The following is a 13,060-nucleotide window of genomic DNA, read 5'->3' as shown; positions in this document are numbered from 1 at the left end:
ATAAAATAAGAAACTTGTAATAATAATAATAAAGATAGCTAGCTAGTACTTATATAGTATTTTAAGGTTTGCCACTTTACTAATCTCATTTGATCCTTGTAGCCTTGTTACTATTGTACCCATTTTACAGATGAACAAACTGAGGCAGACATCAATTAAGTGACTTGCCCAGGGTCACACAGTTTATAAGCGTTTGAGACCAAATTTGAACTCAGGTCTTCCTGACTCCCAGTCTAACATTCTATCAACTGGGCCACCTAGTTGCTATGTATGAATATATGTATGTGCTACATATGTATGCATGTATATACACATATATATCTTTGTCTTTGTAAGCATATAGAAATATCAGCTCATTATTTTTGGAAAGATATAATATGTATACAGATATGTAAATATGAAGAATATACATATATATACATATATATGTATATATATATATGAATTTCAAAATTAGTGATCACTAACAATTAGGGAGGTTAGCAAAGGTTAAAGCTTTACAATGAAACAGCTAAGGAGAAAGTGCATTCCAGACATGATGATAGCATATATATATGGAGGTAGGAAATGGAATATCATGTGTAGGGGAACTAGTAGCTGGCCCATTTTATTCAGTCTTTTGTATTCCCAAATTTTATAACTTTTTCACAACACTTTTGACTGACATTGCATATACATCGATTGAAACCAGACCTATTTTTTTTCTAAAACTGGAATAATGCCTGAGCTGTTTTATGAACTGCTGTTTCATTCATTTGGATCCTTAGTTCACACACCTTAATGGGCTACATAATGATGAAGCCTTTTTTATGTGTCTTTTGCCACAGAAAGGTTTAGACCATATTAAGCATGGATTTTATGGCCATCTGCTCCTCATATTGCCACATACAATTCTTTTCCCAAAGAAGGTAAGGTCAAAGAAGACAGAGACACTGAAAATTCTCTACGGGAGCAACTTCCTGGTATCTTGCTCTGCCAAAGGGAAAAATTTCTTTCATCTTTTCTTGTAACCTATTTTCCAAGTGTAGTGGGAAGAACTCTGGACTGGAGGTTGGATTATATATAATGGACTGGAATACACACACATATTTACACATATACACATACACATAGATGCATATACATATATACATTATATAAACACACACATGTGCATTACATATAAAATATATGTACATATGTATGTCTGTATCTGTATATCTCTCTGTAACAACACTTGCCTCCCAGAGGTGTTGTGAGTATAAAATGGGATAATTATGATAGCAATAAATATAATACTGATAGCTAGCATACATAGTGCTTTAAGACTTGTAAAGCACTTTACCTATGCTATCTCATTCGATCCTCATTTGTTATTTAGTCATTTTAGTTGTGTCTAACTCTCCATGGTAGAGTTTGCCGTTTCTTTCTCCAGGTCGTTTTACTGATGACTAAACTAAGACAAATGGGGTTATGTGACTTGCCCAGGGTCACACAGCTAGTAAGTGTCTAAGGTCAGATTTGAACTCAAGTTTTCCTGATTTTAGGCCCAGAGCTCAATCCACTGAGCCACCCAGCTGTTCTTGATCTTCATACATCTGATAAATATATATGTGTATATATATATACATGTTCATATGTGTATGTGCGTATTATATACACATACACACATACATATATACACACAGCCTCCTTGGAATTTTATCAAGAATGTTATCCTGGAGTCATTAAATCAGAATTTTAAAGCTGGAAAAGACCTTGGAGATCATTTAATCCCTTCCAATTTGACAATGAGGAAGCTGAGGCCCAGAGAAATTAAATGATTTCCCAAAATTTACAGTTAATTAGTGGTAGTGATTAGAACTGAGTTCTCTTGAACACAAAGTCCTGTCTATTTTCATCATGGTGGTTTACTTTCATCTAACAATCTGTCAAAGGTTGATCAACATTCTTTAAGAGTTTGTCAACAAATTGATGATTGACATTACTTTTTTTCATGAAGAGTAAAGGAAAAAATTGTCACTGATTCATCTGGAAGCAGAATCACAGAGCCTTAGGGATGGAAAGGATCCCAAGAATCTTCTCATCCACCCCATATCTGAGCTAGAATCCCCTGATGTCACAATATCCTCAATGGAGAGTTATTTGGATGTTGCTTGAAGATGTCAAATATTTTCTTGAAGACCAAAAATTCTTGTTGAGTGCCCGCTCATACACCCTAATCAGTGCTTTAGGGAAGAGGGATATGGCAGGAAATAGCATCCCTTAGAGGAACGTAGATTTAGAACTGGAAGGATCTATAAAGACTGTTGAGACCCATCCCCTCATTTTATAAATAAGGCATAGAGAGGTTAAATGACTTTCTCTGAGTCACACAGAGATTAAGTGTCTGAGGCTGTACTCAAACCCATATCATCTTGACCCCAAGTCTAGTTACCCCTAACACTATGCTGACTTACTAGTATACAAATCAACAGTATGCAATTTATTGCAATGAAAAACTACTTAACTTAATTCTAAGGAAGCATGTCCAGTGATCATTTTGAGTGAGAATAATAAAAGACACAAAACCAGTGTCTGCCCAAACAGAATGAAGGAAAAGACCAAATTATATATGATCAGATGGCATATAATATAGGTAATGTTGGGTATTTTTGGATGGTGGGTATTTTTGGATAATAACACCTGTGACTTTTTCCATGCTGTGGGAACTTCCAGTGCTGAATCTCTCTCTATTAATACAGATGGACATCTTTTCTGTCACTTTTTCTGTCTTAACAGAGTTGCTTGATGACAATGAGAAGTAACTCATTGGGAGTCACAAAGCTAGTATATATCAGAGCTAAGATCTGAACCAAACCTTCTTTAATCTAAGGCCAACTGTCTATATACTATGTCTCACTGTTTCTCAAGTTAGATAATTCTGGCAAAAGCAAAATCCCACAATAATCTTTTTTTACTTTTTCCTTGAATTATTCAAATTATTATTTCAGTGTTTTATTTTACTTTGTCTGAGTCAACATAGTTGAAGAGTTATGTGCTGTCTACTAGCTCTACTTCCATATTTAGAACATGGAAATATTTATAATATGTCCAAGAATCATTTGAATAGATTGGCACCCCAGCAATTTGTCATTGATGCCAAAATTATAATGACTAGAAAGGCTTTTAATGCTTAACATATTCAGAGTGACCTAATGCTTTAAATATGGGACTCCTGGCATATTCACAAAGAAACATAGAATAATTACCATCAATAATACCAAACCCAATGTTGTGGAATAATTATAAGAGGAAATGTCAGCATATTGGTTAATTATTGTATTATTATTGTATTATGCCACATCTGAAATGAGATTAAAGATATTAGACATTAGACTATTGTGTTAATGAAGTCACAGTTGTGTTTCTTATTTGATTCCTACACAAGCAACAACTAGTCAAAGTCCTCACCTCATCAGATTCCAGGTAGACTAAGTCTGTACATCAACAGGCATTTCGTTTTGCAAAGAAAATAGTGTATTTAACAAAATCTCTCTGGTAGAAAAATATTTTTTTAAATTCACATGGTTCTAATCTATCCTTATTTCCTTCTTTGGAGACAGTTTGGAGGGGTTTCTAAAGAGCTTTCCTCATTCTCCCTGCCTCTAAGCACAACATTGTGTATAGAATATGACCTTAAGAAGCATGTTAACTTGCTAAGTTTCATTTTGTTAATGGAAAACTCTTCTTTCCACCAAATGCTGCAATGGTCTCTTCATTACTGGATGATATATTTGGTGTACGTGTGAGAAATCTGTGTTTGATATCTGGTGATGCACATACTGGCCAGATCACGTAGAGCATTTTCAGAGTGGTCTGACACTGCAGTCACGGGATGTTGGAGGTAATGGTGACAGTAGCAGTGCTAACTTTTTTCCAACTTGCTAGTCAACCAAGTATGGCTAGGGTTTTCTTTTCTTTTTGTATTTTTGCTATACAGGTGCAATCATCTGTAGTGGTGGCTGGTCAGGACAGTGATGACAGCCCTCTTGTGACCATTTTTGGTTGGTGACCTCAATTGGTTCGATCATGTTGTTAATGAGCCCACATTTACAGGTCTGGTAAGGCCAGGTAGGTACACTTGATGGTCAACTAACCCTGCGCCTGTTACCCTGGTTAAGCATTATGGAAATGTGTTGCATTGATCACTGAAGGGGGCTGGGTAAAACCATGGGGACATATCAGTTCAAATCTATTACCATTATGGGAAAAATGCAACTCAAAGTATACGATAGTGGATTAGTGGCAACCAGTTTATATATCAAGGAAAGCATATTATTGCTTAGCTCTAAGTTTTCCTTGGCATAAAATGGCCAGGTGATTGAGGGATGCTATATAATTTTAACTTAACAATGTTAACACACCTATCCTTCATTTACATATTTACTCAACAAGCATTTATTAATCACTATTTGCTGTGATCCCTGTAATCGCTGTGAAGAATTCTGGGGATATAAGACAAAAACAGAACATTTGTTGCCTCAAGGAGGTTACATTCCATTAAGGGGCAGGTAAGTCAATATAAAATAGATACAAGCTTAATACAAAGTAATTTCAGGTTGAAGGAACAACTAGGAGGAATGGGATTGGGAGACACTTTGATTAGGAGCAGGCACTAGAATTAAGTGTTGGAAGAAATTTGGGATTCTGTGAGGAAGAGATGAGGAGGGAGGGCATTCTGGGCATGAAGGGTTCTCCCTAAAGGCACAGAGTTGGGAGCTAGAATAATGTACATGGAGAAAAGCAAGTAAGCCTGTTTGACCAGTCCTTAGAGTACCTGAAGGAAAAGTAGTAATGTGCAAATACATCTGGCTGTTACCAGACTAAAAACTAGGGTCTAAAATACCAAACAAGGATTTGTATTAGTTACAGGTTTCTCCCCCATCTCCCCATCCTCAATTCCTATTTATTTCTATTTATTTTTCTATTTATTCCTATTTATTCTCTACTGTTTCTCCCTTGGGGAGTTACGTGGCTCAGTGGATAGAGTGCTGAGCCAGGACTCAGGAAGTCCTGAGGTAAAATCTGGCCTCCAATACTTTCTAGCTGTATGACCTTGGGCAAATCACTTAATTTGTTTGCCTCAGTTTCCTAAAATGATCTGAAGGACATGGCAAACCACTCTTGTGTCTCTGCCAAGAAAACCCCAAATGGGATCACGAAGAGTTGACTGAAATGACTGATCAACAATAAGTTCTCTGGTACCTCCAAGATAAAATATGAAGTCTTTTGCTAGGCATCATTACAACTTGATGGTTTCCTATCTTTCTAGTCTTCTTACATGCTACTCCCCTCTATGCACTCTGTATATTCTAGCCACACTGGTCTACTTGATGTCACACACACACACACACACACATCCATCTTCCATTTCCATGATTTTTGCATTATCTGTTACCCATGCTTGAGGGGTAGCTAGGTGGTGCAGTGGATAGAGCACCAGTGCAGGAGTCAGGAAGACCTGAGTTCAAATCTCATCTCAGACCCTTGACACTCGCTAGCTGTGTGACCTTGGACAAGTCACTTAACCCCAATTGCCTCATCCTGGGTCATCTCCAGTCATCCTGAGGGATATCTGGTCACTGGATTCAGATGGCTCTGGAGGAGAAGTGAGGCTGGTGACCTGCACAGCCCTCCCTCACTCAAAACAACGTCAAGTGCAAGTCATGTCATCATTTCTCTGATGGCATGGTCTTCTTCGGCAACAAAGGATGAACACACATACACACCCATGCTTGAAATGTTTTTCCTTTTACCTCAAACTCTTACAGTTCTTGGTTCAAATGCCACCTTCTACAGTGGTCCTCTCCTGATTTTTCCAGGTATTAATACCTTCCCCTCTAAAATTATTTTCCATTTTCTTTGTATATATCCACTTATATATATACATATATATGTATATATATACATATATATGTATATATATATATGTACATATATATATATACATATATATATATATTGCTTCCCTCATTAGAAGGTAAGCTCTTTCAGAAAGAGATTTCCAGCTTTTTCTTTGTATTTCCAGTGCTTGGTACATATTAAGTGCTTAATAAGTGATCGGTGATTGATTGATATTCTTCTCAATGAAAAATCTTGTTGAACAAGAATATGTCATCTTTGTATCACTTGTGCTTGGTGGGGTGAATTCATTGATAGAAGGAAATCCCTGAAGAAGAAACTTTCTTCCATTGTAGATGCTTACAGCCTTAGAAAATTGCTTTGGGACATTGATTAAGTGACTTATCCAGTGTCACATGATCCATTTTTTTTTTGAAGAGGGTTTATGACATCATGGGTGATGTCTTGACTTGTGTGTGAATTGGATTTAAGTGAGGCAGAATTGCATAAAATTATCAGCCTCACTCTCTCTTTCTGGGTCATCAAAATCTAGCAGCAAGACAAAAGTCAAGATGACTGTCAATGGCGCAGGATGCAGTGGGTAACCTTGGAGTCTTCAAAGCCTGACCAAATTCTAAGTGCTCCATGGCACCTGCTTCAGCTGCCTTCATTTTTGTCGGAATAAACTGTTCTCATTCACCCAGTCTGCCACAGGAAGTCTCATGTGATTAGGGTAAGCACTGCCCTAACTCACCAAAGGGACTGAGGCCTCTTGGTTACCCTCAACCTGTTTTAGCCTATCTGCCAAGATGGTTTTCCCAAGGTGTGGCCACTGCACATGTTACAGCTTCTTGGAGCCACAGGTAGACACTAAAGGTGGATGAGCAGCTCTGGAAAGGGCTCAGCAGACCCTCACACCACAGGTGCTAGTCCTCCCCCAACACCCCATATACCCATACAGAGGCAGACATAAAAGGTGAAGGGTGAGGCTCAGGAGAGACCAGAGTGTAAGCCAGCTCCTCTGAATCAGATACTGAAGAGGTGGACAGATGCTTATTGTCCTCATTAAAATGGGAGGCATCCATAGCTGAAGGTGTATTTTGACAGGGTTATCCCTGAGTGAGTTGAAGTAAAGTGTGTACTATTGAGAACAAAGTGAAACATGGGGTTTAACGTAAGCAACATCAATGAGTAACGTTGCTACAGGTGTCCGGGTGTGGTTTCTCTAGATGCTTCTTTGGAAGCCACACCCAAAAGGAAGTGGAAAAGCTTGGTTTTGTAAGTCATCCACCAATAATTGTAAAATTACAAAGTCTACCAGGTGAAATCGTTGAGCTTAAACAGTGTTATCAAGCTGGAATGGCTCACCAAGTTTTTGAAAGAAATCTGGCTCTTTTTCAGCAGGAAATCTAGTGTCTTCCCCAAGTGAAAGTGCAATTTATTCTTCACTTGTGCAGACACAAATTAATGAACTGACTCACTTCCTTAACCTTTTATTATCCCTGTACTTGGAAAGAGAGTAGTATATAAGGCATCCTTATATTCTAACCAGCCACTCTTGCTTATTTTAAACTCCATATTTCACTTTGTTCCTAGTTTCATATAAACCAGAATATGTAAGAGGCAGGATTTGAACACAGGTCTTCCTGACTCTGAGGCCAGCTTTCTATCCACCATCCTATACTGTATTTCTGCTGTGCACATAGTCAGGCAGTGACTGCAGTGAAAAGAGTCCTGGGCTTGGAGTCATCTGAAGTTCCAATCCCAGCTTCAGATACTTGCTAGCTTTGCGATCCTGGACAAGTCACTTAACCTGTTTACATTAGGTTCCTCAGCTGTAAAAGAGAGAATAACATCCATCTTGCAGGGTTGTTACGAGGATCAAATGAGGTAACATTTGTGAAAAGTGCTTGGCCCAGTGGCTGGCATGAAGTCAATGCTGTAATAAATGCTTAGTCTATTCCTGTTAATTTTTTTATTCAATTAAATGGAAGCATACCACCAAAGATTTTATGACAGCATTAAAATGATGAATCTTCTGTATCATGTTAATTTGTGATTTAAAATATATTTTAGTTTCCTTATCTATAAAATGGGCATAATAATACCACTTAGAAAGATTGTTATTAGGAGTGAATCAGGTAATATATGCAAACAAGAAAGTGCTATATGCAGTAGCTATTGTTAATTATTATTTTGATGAAAGAAAATATATGTGAATAACTAGGCTTATGATCAAATGGGATATTTGTAAAGCATTTAGCACAGTTTCTGGCATACAGTAAGTGCTACATAAATGCTTATTTCCTTCCCTTTTTATTGTGTTTTTTTCTTATGTCTAGAGTGGGAGACAGGAAAGTATAGGAATAGAAGGGAGGGAAGGATTAGTCTTTATCATCTCTTCCATGCATGAGTTCATTGCCAGTAGATATGGAGCACATAGTAGATATTTCATAAGCATTTTAAAAAATTCACTTGACTTAAACATCTTGAGAAAGGAGGAAAAAGGCTTAAATAGCTTATACAAACAGTTTAAACTTTAGCCATGACATTCAAAGATAATGTCCTACCTACATTATAGGAAGAGTATTTGGTAGAGTTTAGCAGTATGTGTGGGTCCACCAACTGTAAGCTTTCATTTTTTAAATATTTAATTTTATTTTTTCAATGAGTAAAAATCTATTTTCTATTTCTCCCACCTACTCTTTTTCATGGAAAGAAAAAAAAGAAACAAAATCATTATAAAAATGTGCAGAGTTAAGCAAAAAATGAATAATAGACAGTGTTAGAGGGGCAGGGGGAAAACAGGTTCATTAATACACTGTTGTGGAGCTGTGAATTGGTCTAGTCATTCTGAAAAGTAATCTGGAACTATGCCTCAAAAGTTATTAAATTGTGCACACCCTTTGACAAAATAATGGACTTATACCCCAAATAAATCAAGGAAAGAAGGAGAGGATCCACATGCATACAAACATTTATGGCAACTCTTAAAATTTTTGTAGAAACAAAGAACTGGAAAGTTAGGGTAGCCTATCAATTTAGGAATGACTGAACAAATCATGGTATATGAATTTAATGGAATACTATTCTGTCATAAAAAAGAATGAAAGAGATGGCTTCAGAGAAACCTGGGAAGGCTTGTACAAAATGATGCAGAGTTCATTTCTACTTCTATTTTGACGTCTTTCTTGCACTGATGATTCATTATAGATTTTTGTTCTGCTCTACTAAATCTTAAGGGTTAAGGTTAATTTTTTCTTTATTTTGTTTTATATCCTTTGTCTCTGAAAGGAAACTCTTGCCAACTGAGACATTAATGGTCATTTTGTGTGACCCAGAAACAAAAGGTATGCACACCAACATATGCAAATACCCCACTTGTGGGACTGGGAGCAGGAATGCCCTTTCAGTGCTCACTGGCCCAAAAAAAGAATAGTAGAGAAAAGAAGACTTTGAGACTTGTGAGAATAGAATTTTCTCTGTGAAAGAACTACTAAAAAAAAGACCCCCCATGCAACATCTAAGTAGGAAGTTTTCTATTTACATCATATTATCAACCTTACTGAAACGTACAGCACTCGAAGATTAGGTAACTGATCACAGACGGTGTGGGGAAGAGAGGTGATCTGTGCTCCTGTCAGTGTCCTGTTGAAATACAAAATAGACACATTCTTTTATTCAGAGATTACATAATGGAATACATGAGTCATGGAGGTTACAGCTAGCCAGAATCAAAGAAGTGCATCTATTCTGGACAATATGAAGCAACTGAACTCACGGACTTACAGGCTTTCCAGACTTGTTGTTCCCGTCAGATCAGGAAATTCAGTAATTTGCGATGCACCATTCAAAGTCCTAAAGGGAAGGACACACTTTATGGTTATTAAGGGAAAGAGGCTGAGAGGCATAATTTTTCTTCAGAAAAATGGTCTTTGGCAGAAGTAAGAACCCACAGTGTTCTCAGTTCAGGTAAATGTTGAAAAGCAGATTTCCCAACCAGTTGGATTGGATTATCATAGAAGTGTCTGCCAAAAAATAAAAATATGTTAAGTGTTAGTATAAAGCTTTTACAGCAAACAAATGATGCTTGAAACAGCAACAAAAATATTACATCCGTTAATATAACTTTGATTGCAATGTATCACATAAACAGAGGCATTGTGGTGGAGTGGATAAAAAGCCAGACATAAAGTTCAGAAGACCAGGTTCAAATCCTGCCCCTGACATGAGTCCCTAAGTTGCCAGTGGGTTGTTAATTGGCATTATGGAGGAATTTTTCTTCTCTGATGAAATCACAAGTCTGGTTAAAAAAAAAGTAGCATGAAGCAATTTTATTTACAAAATGATAGGTGAATTTCAATAGTTTAAAGTTACATTTAGAGATTTATGTAAAGAATGTTGTACTATGTATAATAACTACAAATCTCTCAAGGCATGGCATGGTGGTTGACAAAATTGGACTTTGAGCTGGGAACACCTGGGCTCAAATCTTGACTTAGATACTAGCCATATGACCGTGGGCAAGTCCCTTAAGCTCTATGTACCTCAGTTTCTTCATGAGAAAATAGGATTAGAAAAGCTCTAAGGTTCCTCCTGGATAGGATCGATGATCCCATGATACCAAGATTTGATGGAGGATTACTAAGAATTAAGAGGAAATGTAAAATAATGGAAAGGACTTAGATCTGAATGCTGGTTTGACTATTTATGCAAATTCTACGATCTTGAACAAATCCCTTTCTGGGATCCAACTTCCTGGTCTGTAAAATGAGGCAGCAGAGCCAGATGACTTCTAAGATTGCTTCCAGTTCTAACCCTAAGATACAATGAAATAAAAGGATTCATTGTTCTTTTTTACATTTTAAAAAAGTATCAACTCAACATGGGTCAAATGTCTACTAGTTGATAGGCAATTCTAGATCTTGGAGTGTTTGTTAAATGTGGAAAGATGAAGGTCTTAACACACATAAAAACAATATACCCAAAGGTCAAACTGCAACAAAGTCTTAGGTATTAAGTAAGATATTTAGTTGTGCTGGAATTTTCCATTACTGAAAATTTTTAAAAATACACAAGATATGGGCTGGAATTTATTATTTTGTTATATAGAGGTTGTGATGGTATTTGTTAGATTGAGATATAATCTGTTTAGTTAATAATGTAGCCCAGGTGGAGATATTGGCTTGGCTCACCAGCTCTGTAAATTGTAGAAGTTGTAAATCCTCATTAGGAGATATTAGCACGTCAAGAGAGTGATTAAAAATCAACAATGTGGCCCTTGAAGAAACACAAATAGAGGAATGCTAATTTATCTCCCACTGAATGTGTTAACATCCGTTAATGAGGACTAAGTCCTTAACATTTTTGCTGTTGTTGTTTCATAAAGAAATCATTACCTAGGTAGTAGACAGTCAATAGAGACAGACACTATGAATGTATAGTTTCCTGAATTACGAAACAGGACAAGTGAGACAATATTAATTGGCGCAATGGACTTGGTAAACAGAGTTCTTGTTTAACCGGCTAAAACCTCATGTGATTATAGATGTTGGCAAGTTTTAGGGGAACAAAAAAAGATCTAAATCTCTAGGTAAACACAGTTGTTTTGCCATTTTTCCCCCCAGCTCATTTTACAGATGAGGAAACTAAGGCAAAGAGGGTTAAAGTGGCTTGCCCAGAGTTACACAGCTAGAAAGTATTTGAGGTCAGATTTGAACTTGGGAAGATGAGTCTTCCTAACTCCGGGTCTGGCACTGTATCCACTGTGTCATCTAGCTGCCCAAAGGCAAGTCATTAACTTTGCACAACTGATTTAATTTTCCTAATACCTGGAGCTTCCTTCTCCTTAATACCACAATGCAACCCACATCCTAAGTTGTAGTATCCATCCTATGTCACTGGATGAAATTCTAGTGGGCGACATTTTTCCATTACTCATATCTGTTTACCATCTTTATGCTGCTTGTGCTAGAATTATAATGTATCCTTTATGGCACCATTTTTGAAAAAGCATGCTATTCTTTTTATAAATACAGATATCCTATTAATTTAATCCTTTTATTAAATTATTTAATTTAAAATTATTTAATTAAATGTTTTCAGGAGCTGGGTAGATGGGTGCCAGAACATAGAAATATAGCCAGGCAGTCCTGGGCAGAAAACCAATGGCTGCAGCATATTTAAAACGTGTGGATGGTTTGACCATCATGACTACTATTCTGGTTGACAACAGATTGATGGTCTCTTGCTTCAGAGTGGGATTCTAATACTTTTTTACTTTGCCAAAATGTCAGACTCACAGAATGTTCAAATGGAAGGGACTTCAGGGGTCATCTTGTCCAACCCACTCATGAAAGAGACTCCCACTACATTATACTTCAATAGCTATACTGCTTTTCCTCAAAGACCTCCAAGAAGGGAATAAGCCACTGCCTTTCTAGGCAGGCCGTTCTACTTTTGCAACATCAATCTTAAATTGGTCTTCTGCTGGGCCATTTATGGTTCTGCTCTCTGGGGTCAAACAGAACAAGTTGAATCCTTGACATCCTTGCAAATTTGTGAGCTTGTCTCCACTGAGTCTTTTCTCCAGGTTCTTTTAATTGATTCTCATTTGTCATGTACTCAGGCTCTTCCTCAATGGTTGCCTTCTCTAGACACTATCATGCTTACACTCTTTTAGGGCAGGGCCTGTCTTTTGTCTCTCTTTGTATCCCTAGAATTTAGTATGATGTCTGGCATACAGTTGGTGTTTAATTAATGCTTACTGAATGATTGCCTTATCAATGCCCCTTTCATGTTATCATCCAAACTTGACATTAAACCTTTTCAGTTCCACTTTTATACATGCACATCTCCTTTCATTTAGGTAGTACCAGGAATACACAACATGGACAAACCTAGAATGCGCGTTAAATCTAAAAAAACCACTCTCTATGTGATCACTTACATTGTTATAAGGGAAGGGTTGCCTACAAATGCTTTCTCCGGTATTGATTTGATATTGTTGCTGTGAAATCCCCTAGAAAGAAAAAAAATCATACTATGTACAGTATTAGTGTTCTGATGAAAATAATCTAATAGTTTTTTCTTTAATATGTGGAGGAAACAAGCATTCCTAATGATCATGATTCATAAGTAAAGGTTTCTATTTTAAGATACAGTTTGCTCACTCAATTTCCATTTAACTCAATTCAAC

The 13,060-nt window shown here is 37.0% G+C and overlaps 1 protein-coding gene across 2 annotated transcripts in view; it reads right to left on the bottom strand.

Moving 5' to 3' along the window:
- LGR5 (leucine rich repeat containing G protein-coupled receptor 5) overlaps positions 1–13,060 on the bottom strand; it is a 196,891-nt gene that overhangs the window by 19,405 nt on the left and 164,426 nt on the right. For both annotated transcript variants that reach the window (XM_072655379.1, XM_072655380.1), the window contains exons 8-11: positions 12,812–12,883; positions 9,819–9,890; positions 9,652–9,720; positions 9,439–9,510 (exon numbers count right to left, since the gene is read on the bottom strand). In XM_072655379.1, coding sequence (XP_072511480.1) covers positions 9,439–9,510; positions 9,652–9,720; positions 9,819–9,890; positions 12,812–12,883 — 285 coding nt within the window. The remainder of the gene's footprint in view (positions 1–9,438; positions 9,511–9,651; positions 9,721–9,818; positions 9,891–12,811; positions 12,884–13,060) is intronic.

This window comes from Notamacropus eugenii, chromosome 3, assembly GCF_028372415.1.
Source record: "Notamacropus eugenii isolate mMacEug1 chromosome 3, mMacEug1.pri_v2, whole genome shotgun sequence".
Taxonomy (NCBI): domain Eukaryota; kingdom Metazoa; phylum Chordata; class Mammalia; order Diprotodontia; family Macropodidae; genus Notamacropus; species Notamacropus eugenii.
This window is presented reverse-complemented; position numbering and strand designations above follow the sequence as displayed.